This window comes from Cynocephalus volans, chromosome 1 (assembly GCF_027409185.1).
Source record: "Cynocephalus volans isolate mCynVol1 chromosome 1, mCynVol1.pri, whole genome shotgun sequence".
Taxonomy (NCBI): Eukaryota; Metazoa; Chordata; class Mammalia; order Dermoptera; family Cynocephalidae; genus Cynocephalus; species Cynocephalus volans.
The window spans coordinates 104,054,112-104,081,069 of NC_084460.1; the positions used below are offsets into that span (position 1 = coordinate 104,054,112).

The 26,958-nt window shown below is 35.6% G+C and overlaps 1 protein-coding gene across 6 annotated transcripts in view; it reads right to left on the bottom strand.

The window, feature by feature from the left end:
- PEX5L (peroxisomal biogenesis factor 5 like) overlaps positions 1 to 26,958 on the bottom strand; it is a 167,969-nt gene that overhangs the window by 76,406 nt on the left and 64,605 nt on the right. For 3 of the 6 annotated variants that reach the window (XM_063093043.1, XM_063093072.1, XM_063093062.1), the window contains one exon: positions 4,902 to 5,013. In XM_063093043.1, coding sequence (XP_062949113.1) covers positions 4,902 to 5,013 — 112 coding nt within the window. Of the gene's footprint in view, positions 1 to 4,901; positions 5,014 to 14,897; positions 15,003 to 17,328; positions 17,395 to 26,958 lie in introns of all 6 variants that reach the window. The other 3 variants (XM_063093053.1, XM_063093026.1, XM_063093035.1) reach the window with 2 other exon arrangements.

A 26,958-nucleotide genomic window follows, 5' to 3' on the forward strand; every position in this document is an offset into this window, starting at 1 on the left:
ATGAGAAACTTGAGGCTTAGAGAAATTAAGTAACTGGTCCAAAGTGACACAGTGGTGTGGTAGAATAATGCCCCTCAGTATGTCCACATTCTAATGCCTGGAATCTGTGAATATGTTACCTTGACATGTCACATGGGTAAACTGACCTTGCAGATGTAATCAAATTAAAGATTTTGAGATGGGAAGATTAACCTGGATTATCCGGGCAGGCCCAATGTAATCATGTTCTTATAAGAAGGAGTCAGGAGGGTGAGTAAGAGAAGGAGATATGAGGATGGAAACTGAGGTGGGGTTGGGGGAAAAGACAGAGAGAGAGAGAGAGAGAGAGAGAGAGAGAGGAAGCTGCTGGTTTTGAAGATGGAGGTTTGAAGATGGAAGAAGCCATAACCCAACAAACCGAGGTGCCCTCTAGAAGCTGGAAAAGGCAAGGGACATTCTTTCCTAGAGCCTCCAGGAAGAATGCAGCCCTGGTGACATCTTGATTTTAGGACTTCTGACTTCCAGAACTAGAGGATAATAAATTTATGTTGTTTGAAGCCACTAAATTTGTGGTAATTTGTCACTGCAGCAATAGCAAACGAATACAGCTGGAATGCCAGTGTCCACAGCAGGCTTCACACCCGGGTCCCGTCACTCCAAAGCCTGTGTTCTCCATCACTCCTCTGGAGACTTTATCTGGACCTGGAGGCAGTGCCCTGACTGTTGATCCGGTTTGTACTTGTTTGTTTGTTTAGCTCCTGATGATTTGGCATTTTGTGTAGTCTGAAGCATGATTTAAACAGTTGGTAATCTCGAAGACTTTTTTTTTTTTTGATAACCTAATTCCATTGGGTAGAATTTCCTGAACACAGAAGATCATACGTTACCAAAGTATTTATTTCCAGCTATCTCAAGGACACTTGATTGAAGATCACAGCCTATTAAAATGGAAGGCTCCCACAGGGCACTGAAAATGTATATAAATACTAGATTACTTGGGCCTTGGGAGGTGAGGCTGCTTAAAAGAGAATAAAATAACACCTGTTATAAAGCCCTGTTTTGATACTGGTGGTAAGCACAATGCTATTAACACCACTACGGTGTAACGAATTTCAACACATTGGGTGATCAGAGAAGACAGATCATGGGGCAACCCTGACTGGTGCAATCAATGAACATGCCTAGAGGAGCTGATGGGTTCTTTGTTCTGTTTTGTAAGCTACGCTGGCATCCCAGAACATGTAATTGGTATTCTCTAGCATAGCAGTTCCACAGCAAACTACTTTAGACAAGATTTTGCCAATGATGTCAAATACTGGACTTAATTAATCCAATCTACTTTTTCCTTTTTATTGGTATATGCAATTAAAGCTACTTCCCAAATTTCTAAGCTCTCTCAAGAGGCATGCCATTGGGTTCATGGTCACTTGGGCTTCATAAAAATGTGTTTTGTAAACATTGTACTAGGTTTACAGTTAAGATATTTTATTAGGTGGCTGTGGTAGGATTGTGAACTTATTAAGGGCAGCTCTTCCTTAGATACAGGGGTCCCATCTGTAGGTATGCAGGCCTCACATGAAGAAATGAGATGAAATATTTTTTAGATCATGAAAACTTTTTCTTCTATACTAAATGCTTGCTTGATATTTCAAGTTTATAGATAAGATGCTTTTAGATTATGTAAACCAAAGACCCCCTGTTTTTCTTGATTTTGGAAGAGTCTGTTGTATACTTTGACATATATTAGTTTGTTGGAAGATTCAGAGCAATGAGTTATTGTTACAAATTTCATAGTATTACTTGTGCTATAATATAATCACTATCTTAAAATATTTGTTCTCTAGTTATTTTCAGAGCATTTGAAATATGAATCTGTTAGGTTTGGCGAGACAGAGAAAAGAGAGAAAGAGACCCGAGCCAGGCGCTATTTCAGCCAAAAAGCTTTATTCTGCTAACGTGAAAGGGAGACTGAGCCAGATGAGTTTCCCCGGAACAAAGGAAAGCAGGGCAGAGTGGGCAATTTCAAAATCAGTGGTATGCAAGGTGGCACAGCCTTTGTAGTCTGCTAACACCTGGTCAGTTAGGTCATAGGCTTCTAATTAGTGTCCTTAGTATACCAGTGCAAAGCGCGCCAGTCCAAAGCTGGCTACCACAGCCCACAGATGTTCCTTTGATGGTAACGCTCATGTTTACCCCTTCCCAGGAGAGGAATTTTACTGCTTAGTTCCCAGAGCAGAAAAGGGAAAGCGGAGGGGGAGAAGGGGGGAAAGTTACTTAACCTGGCTGTGCTGATGTTAAGCTAGCCATGAGGCCTAATAGAATAAAGGTATACTCTATATTTATTTGCCACTTAAAAATCAAAGAAAGTAGCAATTATTTTAGATTACAGTTTGAGAGGGCCAAAGAATTAGCTGTCTGTCCTGGTTACAAATGAATTAAGGAGAATTGAGGATGTTAATGAACAACAACAAAAAAGGAAAACATTCTTATTTGATCAGCATGAACTTATCACCATTGGGTGACAGAAATTTAATCCTAATGTAGAGGCAAGCAGAAATTAAAAACAGATAATTGAGACACTTAAGAAAATCATAATTTAGAACCTCTGTGAGGCAAAAGATATGTTCTTTTAGGGTTCGTAGAGAAAAAAGCCCCATCATTTGGCTGACCTTAGGAAAAGATAAATATTTCCTAAATCGTTTACTTTGTATTGATTTATATAAGAGCTGACACTGTTTTCCCAGACCCCCTACTTTGATGAGTGTTATGGATTGATTGTGTCTCCCCCCCAGATTCTTATGTTCAAATCTTATGTTCAGAATGTGACTAGATTTGGAAATAAGGTCATTACAGATGTAGTTAATGATGAGGCCATACTGGAGTAGGGTGGTCCCCTACTCCAATATGTCTGGTGGCCTTATAAAAAGGGAAAATTTGGACACAGAGACAGACATACGCACAGGCAGACAGGCAGACAGAGAAAACACCATTTGGAGATTGGAGTTATACTGCCACAAGCTGAGGAACCAGAAATCAGGAGAGACCTGGAACATATCCTCCCTGAGCACTTTCAGAGTGAGCATGGCCCTGTTGACCCTTTGATTCTGGGCTTCTAGCCCCTGGAACTGTGAGAGAATAAATTTCTGTTGTTTAATTCTCTCAGTTTGCGGTACTTTATCACGGCAGCCCTAGGAAACTAATACAGAACGCAGCGCTGTAGGTACTGGGATTACAAGAAGTTGCACATTCTTTTGATTTTTCCCTCCAATATTTCTCAGGCCTCTCTTTTATTTGTTAGAAAAATCAAGGTAAAAAGTAGCTTTTGGGTCAAATCATAGGTTGTGCTCTCAGGGTGGGCCCTTCCTAAGTGATTTAGTTTTCCCATCAGTGAGAATTGGAAAGTAAAAGGGAGCTTCTCAGTGCATCTGATTCCCAAGGGTTTGCCTGCAATTAGAGGCACAGTGCTCTCTGTATTTTCCTGGGTAGCAGTCCAGTTTTGGAGAGGTGAGCTCCAAGTTCATAGATTAGAAGGATGAATCTGATCTGATGGTATCTGAACATGTTTAATTTCCTGCCTAGGATGTACCATGTATCATTTTATTTTCTCAATTACTCAGAGTGATAGTTGAATTTAGAAAATGATTACTTTGGTATGGTATAAAAAAAGTTAATGCAGTTGAAAAGGAAAGTGTCAGGAATATTGTTATCACCTGGTATCTCTAACAGAAATGGTCACAGCAGTTAGAGATTACATGGTGTTAAGCACTTTCTAGATTGCTTCATTTAATCTCCCCAAGTAATTTACGAGGTGTAGATCTTACTATTTTTAGATACATGAGGAAACTAAGGCTTTGTTAAGCAACTTCTCCGTGGACACAAGCTGGGGTCACAGAGTTTGACCTGAGAAACTGTAGACAATACTCCCACAAAAGGTGCCTCTATCTGATGTTATTACTCTTGTAATGTTTAGAATTTTGAAAAACTCACAATTTCCTTCTGTGATTTTCTTCACTTATAAATATAATGAAAATATGCAAATCAACAGCAAGCTGAGGCCATGATGGCAAAATGGAACAAATTTAACTAGACAGTATGTGATTATCCTCTTCTTTTTCCATTAAATTCTGCTCTGCACATTCAACATAACCTTTGTTCTTTGATTCTGATGTCATTTTTTCATTCTTATTTGAACAACATGCCTTTGAAGGTGAGTGTTGACTGAATGAAGTCAATGCAGAATGGCTGCCCCTGCTAGAGAAGTGTGATTCCTGCCAGTGCAGCCTGCATTTACTCATTGGATTAATAGTTACTGAGTGCCCGTTCCCATATGTGCCAGGCACTGAGCAGATGATGGTTTACCGTCTGAGTATGCTGAATTCTAAAAGAAGGTTCATATAAATTGTAGGAAAAGGAAGGAAGCAAGTAACACAGTTGCATGACAGAAAATGAAACTGGCTCTATACTATCCTAAGGCTATAGGACATTTTAATTGTCATTTAAAGCCACTTGCAAAGATTTTATTTTACTGGTCTTTTGTTATATAAAATATTTCCAGAAATAATCGGGCCATCCACCAGAACTTGCAAAACCTTACTCTGAAATAGATGCTTTTGTTTTAAAGATTTCCTAACGTGATGAGACTTGAAATGTGAAGATGTAAATATGAAAATATGCATGGAAAAGTGACTCATTGCTAATAGTGGTACATTTATCTTCAGCAAAATTGGTTGGGTAATATACATTGCAGTTTCTTGTACAATGAAAAGTGATTTATTGGTTTATGTGGAACAGGGTTATGTTTTAAAGTTTCATTTGGTGGAAAACATTCTTCCCCACTTAAAGGGCATTGTGGTAAAAAGTGTGCAATTTACTATAGTTAAAATTAACGCTCCTGGAGGTACAGTTAAAAGTGAAAGAATTACCGGCTGTGTTGGAGGTTACTGGTCTTGCTATTGCCTCCGATTTGGTTTCACAGAGGAAGTCATCGATGGAGGGACTCAGAAGGGGTCTGCTTTCTTGTTGCTCATTCACCAGCTGAGAACAAATGAACACAGGTGTCAAAGGACTTTGCTAAACTGTAGAGTCAGAGGAATTAAATGCAGCCTTGCAACAAAATGAGAATAGCAAGCCTACCAAAAATAAAATAAGTAAATAATGGGGGAAGGCAAGAAAAAAAAATACCAAGGGGAGGAGAATGAGCCTTTTAGCACTGTCAACATATTTTTGATGCAGCCAACTTTAATTTTTAAAGCTCAAGCCTTTTTTCCTCCTCCTGGAATAGTCTAGAATTACCTTCTAATTTCAATACGTAAAAAATGACACCTATTGAATCACAGTTGCTAAGTGCCGATCCTACTACTCTCTTGGACAAAAAGCTCCTACTGCTACCTGGAACGGTGGCTTCAGACTTTGAGGTGACAAGTTCTGCTTAAAACAGGTCAGTGTTTATATGGTGAATATAAACACTGACTTCTCCTTTTCTCCTCTTAAAAAGCTCAAGTCACCTAAAACATACCCACTACTACATTGCCTTGGAATATTTTTGTAGTACATAGCAAATATTATTTAGGAGGATAGAAAATAGTGTTATATTAACTGTACAGGTATCCAGTAGATATGTTTGTGAAAATCTGTATGTGAAATAGATTTCTGTAAATTCAATCATATTTTCCCATGAGCTTGTTCTCTAATTTCAATAATCTTTCAGTTCGTCTTTTAGTGGGCCTCTAATTATCAGTGGCAGCCAACCCTTTACTTAGGTTATTCTGCACTTGTTTGAATCCAGACTTGCTCAAATTATATTACTACAACTAAGGGAGAAAATACACTTATGTATACAGCTGGATAATCCCTAAATTAACTGTCTTACTTTTTCTGGAGTTTTTATATTAGCCTTTCTTAAAATGGGCATAACTGTCTAGTTTTCTTCTTGTTATAAGAAGAAATGTGCCTCAAAAGTCTCTGGACTTCTAAGTAATTATTTGTAAAGTTGTATTTTAAGAGACACACGAAATAATAAAGTGCTTTGGGGTATCACCAAATCAAAATATTTTGTAATACTCTACTCTCACTTCATTGTTTCTTTGGCACAGTATCAGTGGTATTATAGCTTAGAGCTGATGCAAGGTGACCGGAGACCTAAATAATGGTACATATGGGAAGAAAAAATGCTTCTATTATTTCTAAAAACAGCAATACGGAAGCATTTAGTGATCATTCAGAGACTGGAAACCAAGAGACACATTTGGTACTTTAAACATGTATACATCTCAGATCTTCACTAGAGTTTAAGATTTTGACATAAACTTGGCAACTTGTTTTTCATACATACTAATTTGTGGACGTTATTGAGGGATAAGCATTGAGAATGTCCTTTTAGTGTTCAAGTTACAGTGATAGGCATTTCTTCAATTATTATAAGTTTTAGTGTTACTATGTATAAAGACTTACAGATTTCACTAGGAATCAAATTATCCAAGGTATGTTTTGGTTTTAAGCTTTCTTTCTTTCTTTTTTTTTTTTTTTTTAAAGATGCTGCTTTAACCTAAAAGTAAAACTCTGAGTCCCTTTGTATTTTATTTTCTGAATTAAAAAATTCTTGAGTATCATCCATTCTATTTATATTGATATTTTTTAATTGAGAAACTATGAGTCTTCTGTGCTTCTGGGATAAAACATATTTTAATTTTTGGAAATGCTATGGTCTATTTAAGTTTAGGAGTGATTTATAATATTTTCTGGCATAGAAGTCAATTTTATTATCTGGAAATAAAGTTGGAAGCACTGGTGTACAAGATGATATATTACAAAATGAAAAAATGGCTAAACGTCAGTGATTCCGTGAGCTCTTCTGAAAATGTGATTAGTGTCCCAGAATCTGTAACTCATTTATAGTTAGTTCATGTACAAATGGTGCGTATGTAATAGTTTCCAAAGGAACCATATATTAATGTATATTCCCTGGTAGAACTTGCTTTTTTAACCACAGGTGCTTAATGTGATGAACCCACCTAGTGTGATGTCACCATAGTGATGTAGTCCTAACTTCACAAACCATGCTCACTTCCAGTCTGTGGCATTCTCATGGCTGTCAAGTGACATCTGAATTCTGCTGTGTTATAAACATTCATGGAGGATAAAGGTCACCATCAAATATGGTACCACGCTATACTCATAGAATTTATTATAACAGGCTTGCATCTACTAAGCAGTGCATTCTGATTACTGGCCTCTGGTTCAAGGTCTTATTGATTCATTGGCTAAAGTGCATAAGGTGTAAAGACTAAGCCAATACAACTGTGACTTTCAAAGCATGAATATGTATATATGATGTCATAACTATCTCTTTGATAGCCATTATTTCTCTGAAGAAAAGTCTAATTTCACTGACAGATAACCAAGAATAGCTGAGTTCTCTTAGTCATGATTTTGAGAAATATTGTTATGTAGAAAATTGAATTATATTCAATGAAAAGTTCCCTTGTACTGGATACAATTAGATTCCTTCGTTAAAAAAAAAAAGGACTAAGAATTTTTCCCTAAATCACAACTCTGTGCATGTACTTGTGGAATAGGCCTAAGTTATCTATAGTTTTAGAAGAGCATGGTGTTAGATTTCTGTAGATACTTTTAGTTGTAAGTCCTGAAGAACTGTAGTCTAAATTTGATAATTGTCCTTTCAGGCAAGTCTGCTTTATCAAATGTAATACAAAATTTTTTTTTTTTTTGGAGTCTTTCTCCTCATTCAAATTTCAGATGTATTTCCTGGAGAAAGCTCTTCTAGGGGAGGTTGATCAGAGAGATCCCAGGGAGCCCAGGACAGAGGTGTGGCCTCTGCAGTATTCTCTGAGATCTCTGCCTCATGAGATCTGTGTTTCTTCCCCACCTACTATCTTGTTTCTCACCATAGTTCACACCTGGACTGATGGAGTTGTTATGGCTGCCCAACTCCTATAACTAAGCTGCTCTTGTGGTTTTTTCCCATAAATACAAATCAAAGAGAGAGTAACAAACTACTTTCTGAATCAGTGTTTTTCAAGCTGGAGCACAGTTCAGCTGTTGGGAAATGCTTTAGTTGGAGTTGGGGACAATGGCAGGGCTCACGGGTGAAGAGGAGGACAGGCCAGATTACAGATAGCATGGGAAGGGAATTGAAACTGAACTGGAAGTTTGTTGGTTGTGATGGAGATATGGAAGATGAAATGAGAGATATTGTGAAGATAAAGAAATCTTTTCTCATAAGCCCTGAGGTCAGAGATATATCTTACTCATATTTTTATCCTTCACAACTTCAAGTAGAATGTTTAACGTGTAGAAGGAGCTGGATAAATGGCTTCCAGATGAGACAGTGACTTTGCACAAACTGAAGACAGAAATATTTACCTCAACAAGTCCAATTTTAAATTGTGTCTTTAGTTGGATGAATTTAGAAATGATCACTTTAGCCATAGGAAGTCCCATTTCATTTTTATTTATACAGATAAGAATAGGTTTTCCCGTGCCTCCTCTTCATTTTCAAACAAGTTTATGGTTTTTCATTTCATGACTTGAGAATAAATAAATCTTTTAGGTCATAAAGGAAAATTTCAAACTGAAATTAATCCCCAAGCAGTCCCTCTAAACTTCACTTCCAAATCATGTGCCATTTACTTACTCTTTCCTCATTCATTGCTAGGATAAGGTTTATTGACTTTCTTTTAGAATTTCTTCCTTTAGTTTGAAAATACTTTACAAACTTCCCTCATTTCATCCTTTAGGTGCAGAGTAAATTGATATTAAAAAAAATAATAAAAGGTGAGTCAGAGGTTTCTAATTTTTTTTTTTTTTTTTTTAATAACTGAGTTGGAGTGGTTGTAATTTTGGTCTAATTAGATCATCACAGCTGAGTTAAAATGACCCACACCACTCATTGCCAAGGCCTTTGTCTCACTTTGTTTACGATATTTATTTTCATTTCTTACCCACCTCTGGCCTCTTCTCAATATATGGATCAGTTCAAAGACTCTTCCAATGGAAAGAAATTCTTATTTCTCTTTCAGGGTCCTGTTCAACTGGCACATTGTCTAGGAACCATCTGCAGTGCCAGGCAGTGAGTGCATTTTTTTTTTTTTACAGCATCTGCATGTTCCTATGCTTTACCCAGTGTCCAATCTTAGTTTTGTCTGTTCTCCTCTCTCCTAAACTGTGACCTCCCCTGAAGGTAGAGACCTGAACCAATTATTTGTGTCCTATGATAGCACTTTAGTAACTGTTGGCTGGTTTCATAGAGTCTAACTGAATGGTGAATTGTACAACAGCATGATTGCATGGGCATCCTCAATTACAGACTGTGTTTGATCAATTCACAGACAGGTCAGTAGTCCTCAGAAATGTTTACCAGTTTCCTCACAGGTTTTAAAGCACACAACTAATTCCATTTCCTCCCAGTGTCACGTCTTTTAAACGTTTGGAAACCTAGTGGTACCTAAAGAAACATTTCTAAATGCAAGGTTCCTACTAAGAATATTAAGGCTTCTACCAAGAAGCCAAAATGCCAAGAGTGAATGCCTAACGAGAAAAATTGAAATAGCCGAGGCCTGCCCACACCATCCAACACTTGGAAGAAGGACTTGGACCACTGTGAATGGGAGGCCAGGGATATTTCAAGACATAACCCTACTGCCCCCCTCAGTGAATTTTAAATCAGAGATTCAGATCTGGAGATTTTGAGGGAAAACATTTAAGTGGTCAATGGGCATAGAAACAGGGGAAGCAGTAGAAATAAGAAAAGAGGTGAGATCTCGCATGTAGGCATTTTATGTCAATCAGGATTCAAGAAACAATCGAATCTAAACACTTTCTTTGTAATCAAATATTCAATCAAATGACTTCAATTGAATTATGACTCATTCAGACTGCTTAATACTAGCCACCACATGACCAAATTGTTTCTAATGTCAATACAGGGCTTTCTTTGTGTTGAACAAATGCAGACTATGTCATTCAGTTCTACCGAATCATTGTCTGTCTTAAAAGTTTATCCGAAAATACATTTGCCTTAGTTCAACTTGGATTTCTCTAATTTCAATGTTTAAAAATTAAATTATTGGATGATGTAAGCTGCAGGGAACTACTTAACCAAAATGAAAGGAAAGTATTTTGCTTTTAAATAATGTCAGTTACTTAAATTCCATGTATGTTTATATTGCTTGTTTTGTGACTTTTATCTAAGTTTATTTATCTTTGAAGAAATATATTGCTTAGATGTTTCATTCAAAAATATAGAGCTGAAGGTTGTGATAACTTATATCATTAAGAATAATCTCAAAGCAAAATACATTTTGATGAAAAAACAATGTCTGTAAAGGGTAATAATCCATTTTGCCATAATTTACGTTTCAGATTAATGATCCTGAACTGTTGTTTCAGTTTAAAGTAAAGTATTCTGTTTTTACATCTAAGCATTTTGGTACTTAAAGAATAATTTTAAAAGATAAAACATTGGAGCCAATACATTAAAAAACAGTTGACAATCATCTCATATTTGTAATGTTGATTTAAAAAATTTATAATGATATGCCATGTCTTTTTACCACATTTATTTTTTTCTATTTTTAATTTTTTTAATTGAAACATAATTGAGAATACATCTTTGTGGGGTAGAGTTGACTATCAATACTTGTGTACAATATGTGAAGATCAAATCAGGATAATTAGCATGTTTGTCATTAACCCCCATTTAATTAATAGAAAAATTTTAAGATTGTTTTGTTGCTATATGAACAAAACACAAATCTGCTTTTTATAGTTATATGTTTGTGCATTTTGAAAATTTCTTTACTATTTGTGATAGCGTTGATTTAAACTATGTGTTATTTGTTAAGTACGTTTTCATTCATGATTTTGTAACTGAATTACTTGTTTATGGCCTTATTATTCCTATAGAAGTTTAGAAATTTATGCAATGCCCATCAAAATAGTAACCATACCATGAGGGATTCATTAATAACAAAACTAAGTTAACTGACTCAATCTATTGAAAAGTCAAGACAATTAAATCGTTACCATGAATCCCTTAAATATTCAGACCTTTAGAGCTCTGACATGGTAGCTCTGATGCTTGACGGAATTAATTTCCTATAAGCTGAGGTACTAATGTCCTGCCCCACCTCCCAGTTCCTATGCATAAGTCCCAGTGAATTTTCTCGTAAAAAATAACCATGTGATAATTTGCAATTCTTTAACTTGGCCTAAATGTCAACCAGCCAATTACAAATATTGTCCTGACAGGATAGTTAGACTTATAAAATGTGAATCTACTCGTAGGGAAATAAACAGATATAACTGTTTACAGCTTGGTTAGTACTAACACTAAGTCAGGCAGGAGAATATAATTAAGGCAATTGATTTAAGTTGATAATGGAAACCCAAACAAGGCCATATCTAGTAGCCTTGAGAATGTTTTGCCAATCAAAGACATTTCTATCTTTATCAGACACAAAAATTGAATCATTATTGAGGTTAAGGAGTGGGGACAGATAGAAAAAAAAGGCCGATTTTGAAGAAAAAAAGAAAAAAAGTCCCTTAACAAGAAGAGACCTGGAACACAGTTTTAAGACTCTGCTCTATAGGGAAGAATGAATGGGATATACGTTGCTTAAAAAAAGGACCCAGGAGATGTGGTCAAAATGAAAATTTCTGAAGGTTCCTTATGAGAGAAAAGTACTCGCTAAAGTCATTTCTTTCTCATAAAGAGAATACATTTTTTCTATGATATAATCAATCTTCTGGCACATAGTTTTCCCTTCTATTTTCAAATAGTACTGTTTATACCATTACAGTTTAAAGCAGTGCTGTCCAGTTGAAATATAATGAGAGTCTCGTAATTGAAAAGTTTCTAGTAGCCACTTTTAAAAAAGTGAAAAGAAACAAGTGAAATTAATTTTAATAATACATTTAACTTAACCCAATATATCCAAAATACTAACATTTTAACATATGATCAATATAAAAATTATTAATGCTATAGTTTACACTATCTTTTGGGATTAAGTCTTCAAAATTTGATGTGTATTTTGTATGTACAGCACATCTCGATTTGGAGTAGCCACAAAGTGCTCGGTAGTCACATGTGGCTGGTAGCTATTTTATCGGACAGTATAGGTCTAGAGAAACTTTCTTCCTCCAAAGTCTTGATGATTCACATACATTTTCCTTTTTGAACAATGCACACTTGTTCACATACTGTTTAAGTGTTAGTCTAGGACAGCATGAACTTGAGTTTCTATGAAGTGCTTGCCATGTTGTTTGTTAATATAGAATCATTAATAACATTAAACAAAAAGAGCAACTCTCAGGGGTCAGCAGTTTCTGCCTTTGGGTCATCTGGCCAACTCTTTTTCTTTGTTCAATTTGTTCAATGTGCTGTAATAGCTTCACTGGATTGCATTTGGCTAAATTCCTCTAAAAGTTGAGAAACATACCATAATAATCACATAACACACACAAAAAGCTGGAATATAGGACTAGTCTACACTTAGAATCTGTTAAGTGAACGGTTACAAAATAAGTTAAGTGCTCAGTGTTTCAGTGACTTATCCTGTATTTTATTTATTAAATTGTCCCAAAGACAGTATTGAGAGAGCAGAATTAGCTCCAGACATATCTAGAATCTATGGCATGAGTGGCTGGCGTTAATGTACCAGTTACAAAGATGGGTCTATGTAGTCAGCAGTATGCAGCACTATGTCATAAGGGGCTTTACAGGAGACACTGGGACAAACATGTGTCAAGACACTAATATGTTCACACAGTGAGAATGTGGTATGGTACACAAACTGGATGCTGTGGTTGTCACGGGAAGTACTCACTTTTTCAGATCATTCTGCTTCTTTTTGGCTTGTGCACGCCACTGGGGCATAGCAGGGAAGAAGCCACTTGTGTATATTGGAAAAAGTCTATCAACTAATAAAACTTCATTTGACTGAAGAAATAATTGTATCACAGCTGTCACTGAATTAATTCCGTAAAATTATCAATATGACAGGTGCATTAAATCATGAATCAGAACTCTGCTGATTCATAAACTGGCTAGTATGCGACAAGAGTATGATGCATCAAAGAAAGCATTACATAATCTTCATGCAGTAAAATTGTATCTAGTACCTCAAAAACAGTTAATGTGACATTAGACAGGATTAAAGAAGGAACTCAATACACACAAATGTCCTGAATATGGGAAAAGGGTAACAATCTCAATTTCTTTTCTAAATTAAAAAGTCAAAAATATTATTTTGCATTAAATTTTAAATTTGAGCTTAGGTTATAATGGTAATTTTGGGCATTTGAAAAGGCTTACTGGAGAGTACATAGCAATGCATGGTTTTTGGGAAAAAGGATTTTGAAGACTGATACCTACACTAAATTGTAAATGTCCATAGATGATATGTTGTAGCACAATCGTGCCAATAGCAAATTGGACAAGTCTTATCTACTGATGTATATGGCTGTGTTGGCGGCTGAGAATTCCAAGTAGTTCTCACCTCCCATAGCATTCACATGAGGGACTGTGGACAGAATATTTTAGACATGGGATTCTACAAAGGTCTGACACTCATGGGCAGGAGATCAATGTAAAACTATATATGTATTACTATGTAAATTAAGCAAATAATGGAGAACTTGGCAAATATCAAGCAAATTTCTTTCCAACTACTACTATGTGTCTTTGGAAAGAAGCATCTCTTCTTTATGGATAAAAATACTGACAATATAAAATTTATCCCAAAGTCCTGAAAATCTTCAGTAACTTTTAAAAAAATTATTCAATTTTGATGTTATATGTTATAATTTTTGTTACTTACAACACAATATCTGGAATAAAGAATAAAATAAAACCACACATGTTGGCAGCAGCTGGGGATGAGATCTGCTGATATTCTAAAAATAAATTGCCATAATTTAGCTTTTGATATAAATGCCTTTCATGAGGACTGTAAATGGATATTTTTCTAATTCTAGGCATGTTCATATAATCGGAACTGAATCACTGTATTTACTATTGCATTACGGAAAAAATGAAATGTTTAAAATAACAATCTAATCTAAATTATAAGATAAATGCAAGTAAAAATATTTTTCATTTAAGAATTTAAAACTGGTAGTTCCACAAAGTGGTGATGAATATATTATGCATATTTATGTAGAGTTTACAGGGTGTTTCAAAAGTCCCAGAGGACATACAGTATTCACAGTCTCAGCGTGTCTTTGCATACAAATGCAAACTTTTATCTATACTTGTAATAAATGCTGAAAATGGCCCTCATGTGCTAATAATAGAGATGATATTTTTGTTATCAAGGTCACTAAGTGTAAGAGGAGTCACAAATGCCATTTTCTGCATGGGGACTCAGGGACTTCTGGCTCATTCCTGTAAATTAGTTATCCACATAAATATGTATAGACATATATGTAGTATGCATAGTCACAACATAAATATATTTAACATTGAAGAAAATTTAGGTATTCTACTGGTAAACTGACATATGTATATAATATAACATGTATTTATTCACAGGAATTTGATTGTTTTTTGGTTGTCGTTGTTCCAATGTACCATTAGCTTGTTATTTCTTTCCCAAAGTTGTTAACAAGACTCCCTTGTAAAAAGAAGCAGAGTATTTTACTTGCACATACATTTTCTTTTTTTAAAACTAAAGTTGAATAATGAAAATTAATATCCATGAATAAATAACTAAATGGCAAATTTTCCTTTTTTAGCAATTTTGGTTTTCATTTATGTTTGGATAATTGCTTCATTGAAACTGTCTTTTTAAAAAAAATTGTTTCAAGAGTTAATGTTTTTTTTCTAGTTAAAAATCACAATATCTGATATATTAACATATGTCAGCTTCCTACAGGAACCCTATGGGTCTGCCCACCTGTGATGTCATAGTAAGGAGGGGCTTTTCTTCAGCAGATTCCTCCCTCGGTATCTCCTTCATCACCATGGCAACAGCCTTATCTGCCGCCCTAGAGCCTTTTCCCTACAACAGTGAAATCAACAATGACTTGTGTCAGGAGAAATATTTAACTTGTTTATTACAAGATTTTCTAATGTTTAAAGAGCAATCCAACATAAATGAAGAGGTAGGCTGCTGCAAGTGAATCTTGAGGCTTTTGGCTGAGGAGAAAACACACAAAATCTGAAAAAAGATTTACTGTGAACTTTAAGTTAGCTACTTTTTCACCTTTACAGCTGACATATTTAATTTTAACATAGAATTTTATGTGTATAATGTATTTTAAGGCAATTAACATGACATGAACTTTTTAAATAATATCAATTTAAAAACACTATGGGTTGCCTGTTATGCTCATTTCTAAATTATTACTATATAATCTCTAAATATTTTGAATGGCAATGATGACAGGGATTAGGATCAGAATCTGACTCCCATGGAGAGCTTTGGCTGGGTGGTCTCTAGAGTCTTTTCATTTTTGAGTGGACTGAGCATAAAAAGAGTAAATATGTCATAAAATCTCTAAAAATTCTTCGGTGGCTTTACATCACAGGAATTCACCCAACTTGTTTTGTGGAGATAGTATGACCTTGGTGGAAAAAAAATTGCAATTCTCAATGTTTTTGAGACCAAGAAATTTTAATAGAATTTGAGAAATGTATATTAATTGGAGAATTCCATAAATCCAGATGTAAGTAAAAGATAATATGGAAGCACTAATATGTATCTCTCTCTCTCTATATGTGTGTATGTGTGTGTATACAAACACATATCCCTACATTATTTGTCTCATACAAGCAGAATTATGAACTGTAAAGGGATATGCTGGCTTTCTGTCTTTTGAGTTTACTAGATCATTAAATTTTTGAGAAAAACAAAATTTTTTGAAAAAACAAAGCAAAATATCATCTTCCCAACCCAATTAGAAACATCTCATACTATGTGAAAATTAAATACTCTTTAAATACTTTCAAAAAAACTTTCGTTTTCTCTCGTCTCTGGGCAGAGGCTCCCTGGAGAAAGTAATTTTATACTAAGAGCACATATGCATATTTGTGTTGTTAAGTCTACTTACAAATGTAGCACACAGAGATATCATAGTCAAAGAAAGGAAAATGGACATATGGGGGTCTGTTGTCCAAAAAGGGACTTTAGAGCTAGGATCAATATTAACTCCAGGGTCTAATGAATCTTAATAGTTTCTATGCAATGAAAAGGATAGAATTATATCATTATCTTGGGCTTTCAAAGAGTTTTAAGTATTTAGAAGTTAGGTTTACTCTAGGGAGCATAACGTTATCTATTTTCTCAGGCATTGACATTCTAAAATGTAGCCAGTAGTAGCTTTTATTTATGAGAAAAAGGAAAAACTTTCGTGTAGTAATTAGATTTTAAAAGGTGGGAATCTGTTTACAATGCTGAAAGTTTGTTTCTTTGGTTGGGTTTGACTTTATAACTAGCGTTATGGAATGATAATGTGATATTTATAAGATGAAATATCAAATACCAGAGATTTTATTCAGCAGATATATCAGTAGTAGTTTTCATATGTGTTCTGAAGAGTTTATGCGGCCCAATCCTTAGAATAACTGACTTCTGGAAGAATAAAGGGAAACAATGATCCATTGCATAACAAATTGGGGTGCATAATGATTCCAGGTTTCTTCTTTAATGAAGCAATGTGAACTTCCTAAAATAGAGATGCATGCAATTCTGAAGTCTGGGAAAAGATTTATTATGACACTATTAAACTTTTTAACATTTTATCAAAATATAAAAATTACTTGGATGAAACATTATACACTGTCAGCTTAGTATACCTTTATAAGCTATGTTCCTTTACAGACTAAATACGGTTTATAACAAATATTTTTGCAGCTTATTTTTTTCAAAAAGCAAAATCATTTGTGAAAAATTCTTTCCATGCTCCAAGAAGTTCTAATAACATAGCAATAAACAAAGTGGCATGCTTATATTTAAACTTTTACTATATTTAAAAGGACAAATCTAATGTTACAAGGTTTAATATTTTCTAAAAAATAATAATTCAGACTCTTTTCTCGGGCTAAGAAAACAATGTCAATTGATAAGCATCTCAAAAAATTTCAGGTCAATTTTTCAGTATATCGTTTATTTGAAATGCTACCAATCCATAAACTACATAGAGATATTGTTTACATGTGCAACTATAATAGAATTAGCAACGGACATGCCATTTCACTAAAACAAAAATAAAAACAAAAACAAAATTAGTCCTTTCATGCTGAACTCTAGAACAAAGCAGTGGTCAGCTAGAAAGGATGTATAATAAACACATGCGGTGCTTTTTATTTCTTGCAGAAAAACCCACCAAAGCCAGGGTCAGGTCACTTTTTTGAAGACAGTGCCACTTTTTCTTCAAGGTTACACCTACTACCTGAAAAGAGTCATGACACCCATGTTAGTGCTTGCTAGCAACTTTTTCTTTATAGCCTTTTGGCTTTTGAGATAATATCCCATGAATCTCACTGTTTTACAAGTGTGGTACAGTCTGAGAACAGAATAGGAAAGGTCTGCCTCAATGACATCTCCATGGTACCAGATATATTGTCTAAAACCACTGCCAAGTCAAGTGAATACACTCATATATCAAAGCAAGATTTCCTCCAGATTGTATTGTTACCTCCCCTGGTATCTTACAATCAAGCTGTGTTATTTTTGACTTGTCCATTTATCTTGTTGGATAATGCTTCTAGAATTCAGAACCTGACTAATAAATGATTCAGCAATTCGTGACACTATACAACTTTGCTTATCAGCAGTTCTGCAGGGCTGACAAGAATATAACCATGCAGGTTTCCTTCTTTTTTGAAGTCAGTAGCTTAAAACATTGTAAGAAATATATTTGTATAATTATTCTCACTTCAAACTCAATTTTATAAATATAACTTCACCAAAGGGTCAATACTGACCAGTTATTTGAGACAGCATGAAGACAGCAAAAATAAAGTATACACTGAATATACACTCAAGCATATGTGGTTTATATACTTTAGGTTATGTTAAGACTTTATGATTCTATGTCATTTGTAGCAACAGAAAAACGGGAACTTTTAGAAGTTGATTATCACATTGTGACATCCTCCAGCAATTATTTCAGCCTATTTCTTTTACAATAATATTTCAAAATCAATTTTTCCCACTTCCTTATTGTATTTCTTGAGATATTTTTGACTGTTTGGAAAAAAATACCAACATAAGGGGAGACTTCTATTTTTCTTGGTGCTTTGCTGTGGAAAATTCTTTGATATTTCTCTGTTTCTTTTATCATTTGTTTTCTCCCTAATGAAATACATAAAATGATAGCATTTCTAACTAATAATTCTTGAGAATAATCTTTTTATTTATTAACTTATAAAAGCAGACATAAATGAAAGAGTAGCAAGTGACATTAACATTTACTAAGAAAATTGTGGCCCACTACTTTTTTTTTTTTTTTTTTTTTTTTTCAGTTTCTTTTTTTTTTTTATTTTTTATTTTATTTTATTTTATTTTATTTTATTTATTTATTTTTTTTTAATTTTATTTTGTCGATATACATTGTAGCTGATTAATGCTCCCCATCACCAAAACCTCCCTCCCTTCTCCCTCCCCCCCTCCCCCCCAACAATGTCCTTTCTGTTTGTTTGTTGTATCAACTTCAAATAATTGTGGTTGTTATATCTTCTTCCCCCCCCCCCCCGGTTTGTGTGTGTATGTGTGTATGTGTGTGTGTGAATTTATATATTAATTTTTAGCTCCCTCCAATAAGTGAGAACATGTGGTATTTCTCTTTCTGTGCCTGACTTGTTTCACTTAATATAATTCTCTCAAGGTCCATCCATGTTGTTGCAAATGGCAGTATTTCATTCGTTTTTATAGCTGAGTAGTATTCCATTGTGTAGATGTACCACATTTTCCGTATCCACTCATCTGATGATGGGCATTTGGGCTGGTTCCAACTCTTGGCTATTGTAAAGAGTGCTGCGATGAACATTGGGGAACAGGTATACCTTCGACTTGATGATTTCCATTCCTCTGGGTATATTCCCAACAGTGGGATGGCTGGGTCGTATGGTAGATCTATTTGCAATTGTTTAAGGAACCTCCATACCATTTTCCATAGAGGCTGCACCATTTTGCAGTCCCACCAACAATGTATGAGAGTTCCTTTTTCTCCGCAGCCTCGCCAGCATTTATCGTTCATAGTCTTTTGGAATTTAGCCATCCTAACTGGGGTTAGATGGTATCTCAATGTGGTTTTGATTTGCATTTCCCGGATGCTGAGTAATGTTGAGCATTTTTTCATATGTCTGTTGGCCATTTGTATATCTTCCTTAGAGAAATGCCTACTTAGCTCTTTTGCCCATTTTTTAATTGGGTTGCTTGTTTTCTTCTTGTAAAGTTGTTTGAGTTCCTTATATATTCTGGATATTAATCCTTTGTCAGATGTATATTTTGCAAATATTTTCTCCCACTCTGAAAGAGTAGCAAGTGACATTAACATTTACTAAGAAAATTGTGGCCCACTACTTTTTAAAAAAAATATAGACTGTAAGAAAGAGAGTACAAAATATTGGATGTCACAGGATCTTCTCAGTCTAAATACCAGGCTGTGGAGCCACCAGATGTCTTCAGATAATGTGTTGGCTCCAGGCCTGTCTCACAGGGAAGGGAACTAAACCATTTCAAGAAGTTACCATGTACCAAGCACTCTGCTAGATGTTTGTTGTAATTTTATTTGATCACATGATAACTCTGTGGGGTAGAGTATCTTCCACAGATTGTTGAGGACATTGAAGCTCAGAGAAGGTGTGATTTGGCCAAGATCTCAAAGCCACATTGTGGCTGGACTAGCACCGGCTCCAGACCCGCCTCCCCGGCCTACGAACTGCTTCCTTTTCCACCACAATGTTTTTAGCTGCACATCAGGCTCGGTGAGGCTGGAGGTCTCTCCCTGGCTGCCCTCACTGACTGCCATGAATGCAGGTTGTTCATGATAGCACTCAAATCTTGGGCAGCAGCCACTTCTCAGTATAATCACGTAATTGTCTCTAAGCTAACATTTTCTGGGAAATCTCTTCTTTCTCCAGTCTGGAATTGTCAATAAGAGCCAACCACTCATAACTTCACTCATAAGCACATTTCTAACAAAACGCTTTTGTTTCTTTTATCTTCACAGAAAACTACCCTAAACATTTCATGTATACAAACTCCTTTTTTATTTTGTAGATCTTAGTGGGTTTGTAAGCTTTAGTATCTCTCCAATTCTTATTAAATGCTAACTAAATGCCATTAAATGTCATCTTTACTGAAATTTTCCTAAGATCTATTTTAGGTGTATGAAATACTTAAAGTATGCAATTCCACAGTCACATAGTTCATAAGCAATTTTCCAGTTGCATATTCTATTACTACTACCATGGAATTTGCAATTTAAAAATTATTTCTATGATTCTTAATTTATCAACAATAATCCATTCTCTTTATCAGAGGTATTAAACAAAAGACATGGATATATATTAGATTAGGGAAAAGTAAAAGACTGCTAAACTTAGACATCTCTGCTAACCCCACATTGCCTAACCTATGAATTAAAAAAAAATAGCTTTATTTTCTTCTGATTATAAAAATTGATACATATTGTTCCTAAAAATTGAGAAAAAAACAGAAATAAGAAAATTAAAATAAAACCCTGTTATTTTCATCAATTTTTTCCAAAATTTTTTATTTTTACAGTATTGGAGATTTAAGTAGTTTTTGAGGGTGAATGTTTTGAGGATAGACCTACTACCAGCAAGCTTCTAAGTATAAATATATTGAATATATTTCTTTATATACATATGTGTAAACAGATAACTGTTATCTACAAAATTTTAGCAATATTGTTTGAAATGAAATGGTATTCAGTTTTACATATGCTAAAAAGTTATACATTTCACAAATTCTGGACCCTGGATTTAAGTATCTGCAGGAAATGGGCAATAAAAGGCTAATTTCCAATGGCTGTTCTTGTCTCTCACAGGCAGAGCCAAGATAACCTTCTTTCACGCGGGAAAGTAAATGTCACAGTAAGTGCTGTCATGCTGTATACAAATTCGCAACATGGGAAAAGATCAGGGCAATGTTTCGCGGTAGCCTCTGAATGCCAATGATCCCTGCCTGCATTTTGTGTCCTTTCCCAGTAAAGTGTGTTCTTGTAGATTTCTTCCAAAATAGATTAGGGTTCAAACCATGCTGGCTCTATCTTTTCTATCTCAAGTCGTTTCCCCGCTTACAGAATGTTTCATAGGTTTTTAAGGTGGTACAAACAGAACTAAATTTCGGCATGGTGGTCAATCCTTGTTTCTAAACACTCCAAAGGAAGCACAGATCTAGATGTAAATAATTGGGAAGCAAAACAGAATTCTCGCTTTTCTTAACCAGAGATTCATATATGGAATTCACAACTCATAATGAATTCACCATTGGTTCAGTGATCTGTTTGTAGCTGGAAAATACGATTTCTAATTCCTTAATAAAGGCAGTCAAGTTGCAGCAGAGAAATTGGTGCCTATTTGAAATAGTGACAGAGGGAATTTAAAAGGAGGACTTCCAACTGACCCTCCGTGTATTTCTCTCTTAGTATCTTTGTTCCCCTCCAGCATTATTTTTTCAAGACAACAGGTACACACAGCTCCAAGCCCTCACCTTTTCTAGAAGGCCTTCTGAGAATATCGAGGAGTGACTTTAATTACATTTTACCATATAACTCCTGTGCTTCACTTTGTGTTACGTGTTTACTGGCACTTTTAGTTTTATCCTTCCAGACCGCGTATGTGGTTGGGCCTGGAGAGGGAGCTGGTGGGAGAAAGTCACGCTCTAAGCCTCCGCCCATGAAAGTTGCTGGAGTTCTAAGCCCACCATAAGCATCCTCACTTTCCTTGGCCTGAATGATCGGTGCAGGGTGACATTATAACTTTCATGGGCCATTGGTGCTTTTGCTTTTCATGAGCCCCTTCCTCCATAAAAAAAATTTAAAATTATATTTTATGATTGCTTCGGGATAAAAACAAAAATAATCCAGACTGGATTTATTGTTACACATTTATTATTGTCAAATAGTCATTTTGGAGGCTCTGATTTTAAGAGAGATTAAAATGTAAACAATTTCATGGGCCCTTAAAAGTGTTGTGCACTGTGTCCACTGTGCCTCATGGATAAGTCGGCTCTGGGTTGGTGTCTTCTCTTCAAGTCAGTGTGGCACCCATTGCTGCTATGCTGTCCCTGGAGCTGTTGCCTCCCTCACTGTCACCTCTGGGTGGCCTATCCTGGCGCCGCTGCTCCCAGCACCCCGCATTTACGTCATGGCTCTCCCCACCCTAGCAGGCCACTTTGCTATGGCTACTGCTCTTGCTATTTTTGCTAAGGATTCAGGCAGTCTTTCCTAACAGGACTCACAGATTTTGTTGGGTGCCCAGTCAGTAGCTTTCATCCTGAAGTCCTTAAAACACACTCTCAAAAAACCTGGAGCATGTAGGCCTAAGGCAGAAAGCACTGGCGTCTAGCATAGATCGCCACTCTGACGGTATAACCTCTCCACCAGACAACCGGCCTCAGCACTTCCTCCTCTCCTGCCTCATGGTGCATTCCTGACCATCCAGCAGCACTTCTGAGGAAACTGAGTCAGCCTATGTCTCCACTCAAATCAGTCTTCAGTGATTCAATGGCCATACTCACCACTGATTCCAAAGCACTCCTTGCCTTTCTTTTGCACCATTTTGCATTATTTGGTATAGTTCTCTGTGGGCCCCAAATAGACACTCATGTGCACTCGATAAATATATGTATTTGATATATTTTTCAGATTAAGATACTGAAATCACATTATATAGCCAACTTTGACGGAAGATGATTGTGAATCAGATAAGTTTTAATTAGACTTTTAAGGAAATGAAATCATTTCGAGCATCTAGATAAAAATTCATTAAAATTAATAAAGTGTTACCAGATAAAGATGCTTCAAATTTGCTCCAAAGGACAGATAAGACCTTTTTTTTAAAATTAAAAAGATCCATTTTTCTAACAATTTGCTGTTTGTTCTTTTGAGAAGGTTAAACCTTCGCCCCATCTCATTCTCACCATGTCCCCAGGCTTATTTACCCTCTTTGCTTAGTAAATGTTCTTGTCACAAATGGTCAGGGTAATAGCTCTCAGTCCTCATTCATCTATAACCGTTCTCATTAGTGAAGTTTTACTAACAGGCTTCCTCTGATTAATGTGGCTCTAAATTACTTGAGACTTATTTTCCTTTAAAGATGACCTCTCTATTATGCATCTGTAAGGAACTTTTTCTGTCTATGGTGGTCTAGCTTAAAAGTTTTTTTCTTTTGACTTTGGCCTCATATTGAGGATGGCATAAATAATACATACTTGATAATTAAAAAGTAAATGTAGAATGAGATGTTTTCTTGTATGATAAATCCCAAATTTGTTACATTTTCAGAGGCCTTTGATGATTGTGTGAAATATTTAGTCAAAAAATATAATCCCAACTGAAGGTTTACTGTTATTATTTTCAATTCCTTGTCAAATATCTCAGATCATTTGCAAACAGCCAACATTTTTTTTCTTTTGGTTACTTTTGTGAAAAAGGAAAATGACTAAAAACACAACACAAAGTCCTAAAGATTACTTTTTTTTCTTTTTGAAAAATTCTCCCACACGTACAATCACTCCAGACTGCTTGGATCTTACTTGTACAAATGAATGGACATCCCAACACTCAAGAGAAAGTAAACCATGAGAGTCATTCAGCCCCAGCATAGGTAAGTTGCTTAGACTATGCTGAGTCAATGGTGTTTTGGCACCAAGGGTGGTGAGACATGGCCTCTTTCTGGGAGGAAGTAGGAGAAGAGGTGTTGAGGCTGGGTTTAAGTGTATGCAGGTAGCCAGGATGGTGTAGTGTATAGGATCTTAACATGTTGAAAGTTGATGGTAAGGACATTGGGAAGGAAGCATGTATAAAAATTTGGTTCCTTTATCAGTCCTGTCTTTACCACATTTTCTATGACTGAAAAGTATTCCCAAGTAAATATGATGAATAAGAATCCCTGAAGGTAAATATGTGGTCAAGACCATGAAAAAATTCTCTTGGATTGATCATTACCTCTGGAACTCTTTTACTCATTGGTGATTAGATCTATTCCCCGAACTTCTTGCCTTTAGTAAATAAAATATACATACCAAGTCAAAAAACAAGTCACAAGAAAGGATTTCATCCCCCTACCAAATTGGAGGCCTTTAAATGTTGAAGGTCATTATCTTGGAGCAAAGAGAATGAATTCCCTCCTTAAAAAAAAAAAAAAACAGATGGAAAGACCATATGTTAAATATACTGTTATCAAATTATTGAGTCTGAGACAGCAAATTTATCCTGTCAGGTAAGAATCTCACTGTATCTGTTCTCATTCTAGAGGAGGACTATTAACTGGTGAATTGGAATTCACTCCCTTTATGACTGTTTCAGGCAAATTCTATTACTACTTGAGCTAGAATTGTGGCCTTGGAGCCTGACTATTCAGTACTCTTCTTTGTGGCTTTCCTCATTTTCTGGTAGGTGTATTTTTTATCAGCTTGTTCCCCAGTCACCAAATGCCCCAGTTTTGTTGATATAACTTAGGAAAAGTAACGTACAGAAACTAGGCCAAGTTTACAAGCTGCTAGCCAAGAAGGTCTGCAGCTAAGGTGCACTGTTTGCCTGACTTCCCTGAAACAGCTCTAAGAAAGAAGCTGAAGCTTTGGGAATACCTGTTCTAAAGTCCTCGATCTGATTCTGACATCTCTGCTTATCATGATATTTCTCTGGGGGTCATTGGCAATGTGTGGACTGGCTCCTCTTGATGCCTTTGGGTTCTTTGAAAGCAGATGAATGGTCCCTCTCACCTTGTGGAGAAGAGTTAGGAAAGTGCAGCAAGACCTCAGAACTGTGAGCCTCAGTTATCAGTCAGCATGTAGCCAGGTGTGATCAAGGTGAATTACCAGCTAATGGACCAATGGATGGCCACAAGGTGTGCTGGCACCAACACCAGGACTGGAGTCAGAAGAGAGGAGTTTCAATCCCAGCTCTGCCCTTCATAAATTATTCTGTCTAAGCCTCCATTTTATCTTCTGAAAATAGGATAGAATTACTATCTATCTACTTCATAAATTTGCGAGAATTAAATGAGACAGTATATATGAAAGCACTTTTCACAATGCCTGGTACATAGTAGATACTCAATAAATATTAATTGACTATGAACTATTGCTGCTGAGCTCATGTACTCTGCTGGCCTACTTGTCCTTGTGAGGTAGGTGGCAAAGGATGCAGAATTATGTTTGTATTCATCCACCAAAAAATATTTCTTTATATTTCTAAATCTGAATACTCCAAAAAAGTTGTTTCCAACTAAAAGTTTATTAAATTATGTCATTTTAGAGACTTCAGTTAATACAGATATCAGTCAAAATATGTAATTGGTATGTATAATGCACATAAAAATAGAACAAGAAGTAGAACATTTGGAAAGTAATCATGTACCACAGGTACTTTTTTTTTTTTTTTTAAAGCTATTAATATCTCTGCAGCATATTTGGGGGCAGGTCTTACAGCTTGTCTCTGGCTGTCAGATATAGCTTAGCCTGTTCTGACTTTTGTATGAAGACAACAGCTTATAATGTCCATAGGGAATTTTAAATAAATTAAATTCCCTGGAGTGCCTAAAGCTAGTTTAAATAAATAAAGCCAGTTTCCTTGTTTCTAATTACCATAAATCTATAACTCACATTTCTATTGGTATGCAGATGATATACCAGTTCATTTTACTTTTCTACCAAACTTTCTGACTAAAGTCACAGTTCTGATTAGTTTTAAATGTAGGACACTTGTTATAACTATCAATAGGTTATGAAATTTGTTTTTGGATCTACCATTGAAGTGTTTATTAAAAAAAAACACCTCTCAATTTTTTCCCCCACTATACTTACTGACACCCATGAGGCTGGGCTGGGAGGACAACCAGGTAGAAAACTCCAGATAGTTAGGATTCTAGTGGTTTTGAAGCCAGTATCTGGATTGTGCCTAGACCCAGTTCCAAAATCTATATTCCATATTTCTTTTCTTAGATGTTGTCCAACTGACAAACCAGAAGGAGAAGGAAATAGTTGTCAAATTTCTGCCTTTTCTCAGGCATTATTCCATTTGCTTATCTATCAACTCCAAGTTGCTGAGGGATGCCCTAACCCAGTTGCGTGTGGCAACATAGCTTTATATATTGTGGTTACTGAGGTTAGGTGGGGTCTGTGTTGACAGAGCATGGGACATGGAGTCAGAAATGGAAGGTTTGAGATCCAGAAACAACATTTTCTTATGTGACCTTGGGCAGAAAAATTGGTTTTCTCTAAGTGGGTATAGTACTAATTAACTGCCTCATTGATTTGCAGGGTTTTTGTGAGGATCAAAGAGATAATATATGTAAAAATGAGCATTCAATATGCTCTAAAAATGCTATAAATCAGCAAAATCCTATTAGTGGAGAAAATTATTTTCTATATGTATTTGGATGTCCATTCCATACTATCTGAAAGAACTATTATTTTCAAATAGTAATTTGATGATGCTACATTATAATGAAATGAAAAAGTTAATGGATTCCCCCTAACAATAGAAACCCAAGGCAAGTCTGGATCTGACCCATTTTAGCTGCAGTTGCAAAACTCCATGGTACCATAAGATTGTTAATGAATTCATCTACTGTTTTATGTGCTGTAGGATTGACAAATATAGAGTTATATTAGGAAATCTATCCAACCAAAGTTATATAATCAGAATAAAAAAGATGACTTCCAACTTTCAAAGTCTAAGAAAGGAGTCAACACAGAAGGCTTGTTGAAACATTTCTAGCAGTTCCAAAAGAATATAATTCTACTAATTAGTTCACTG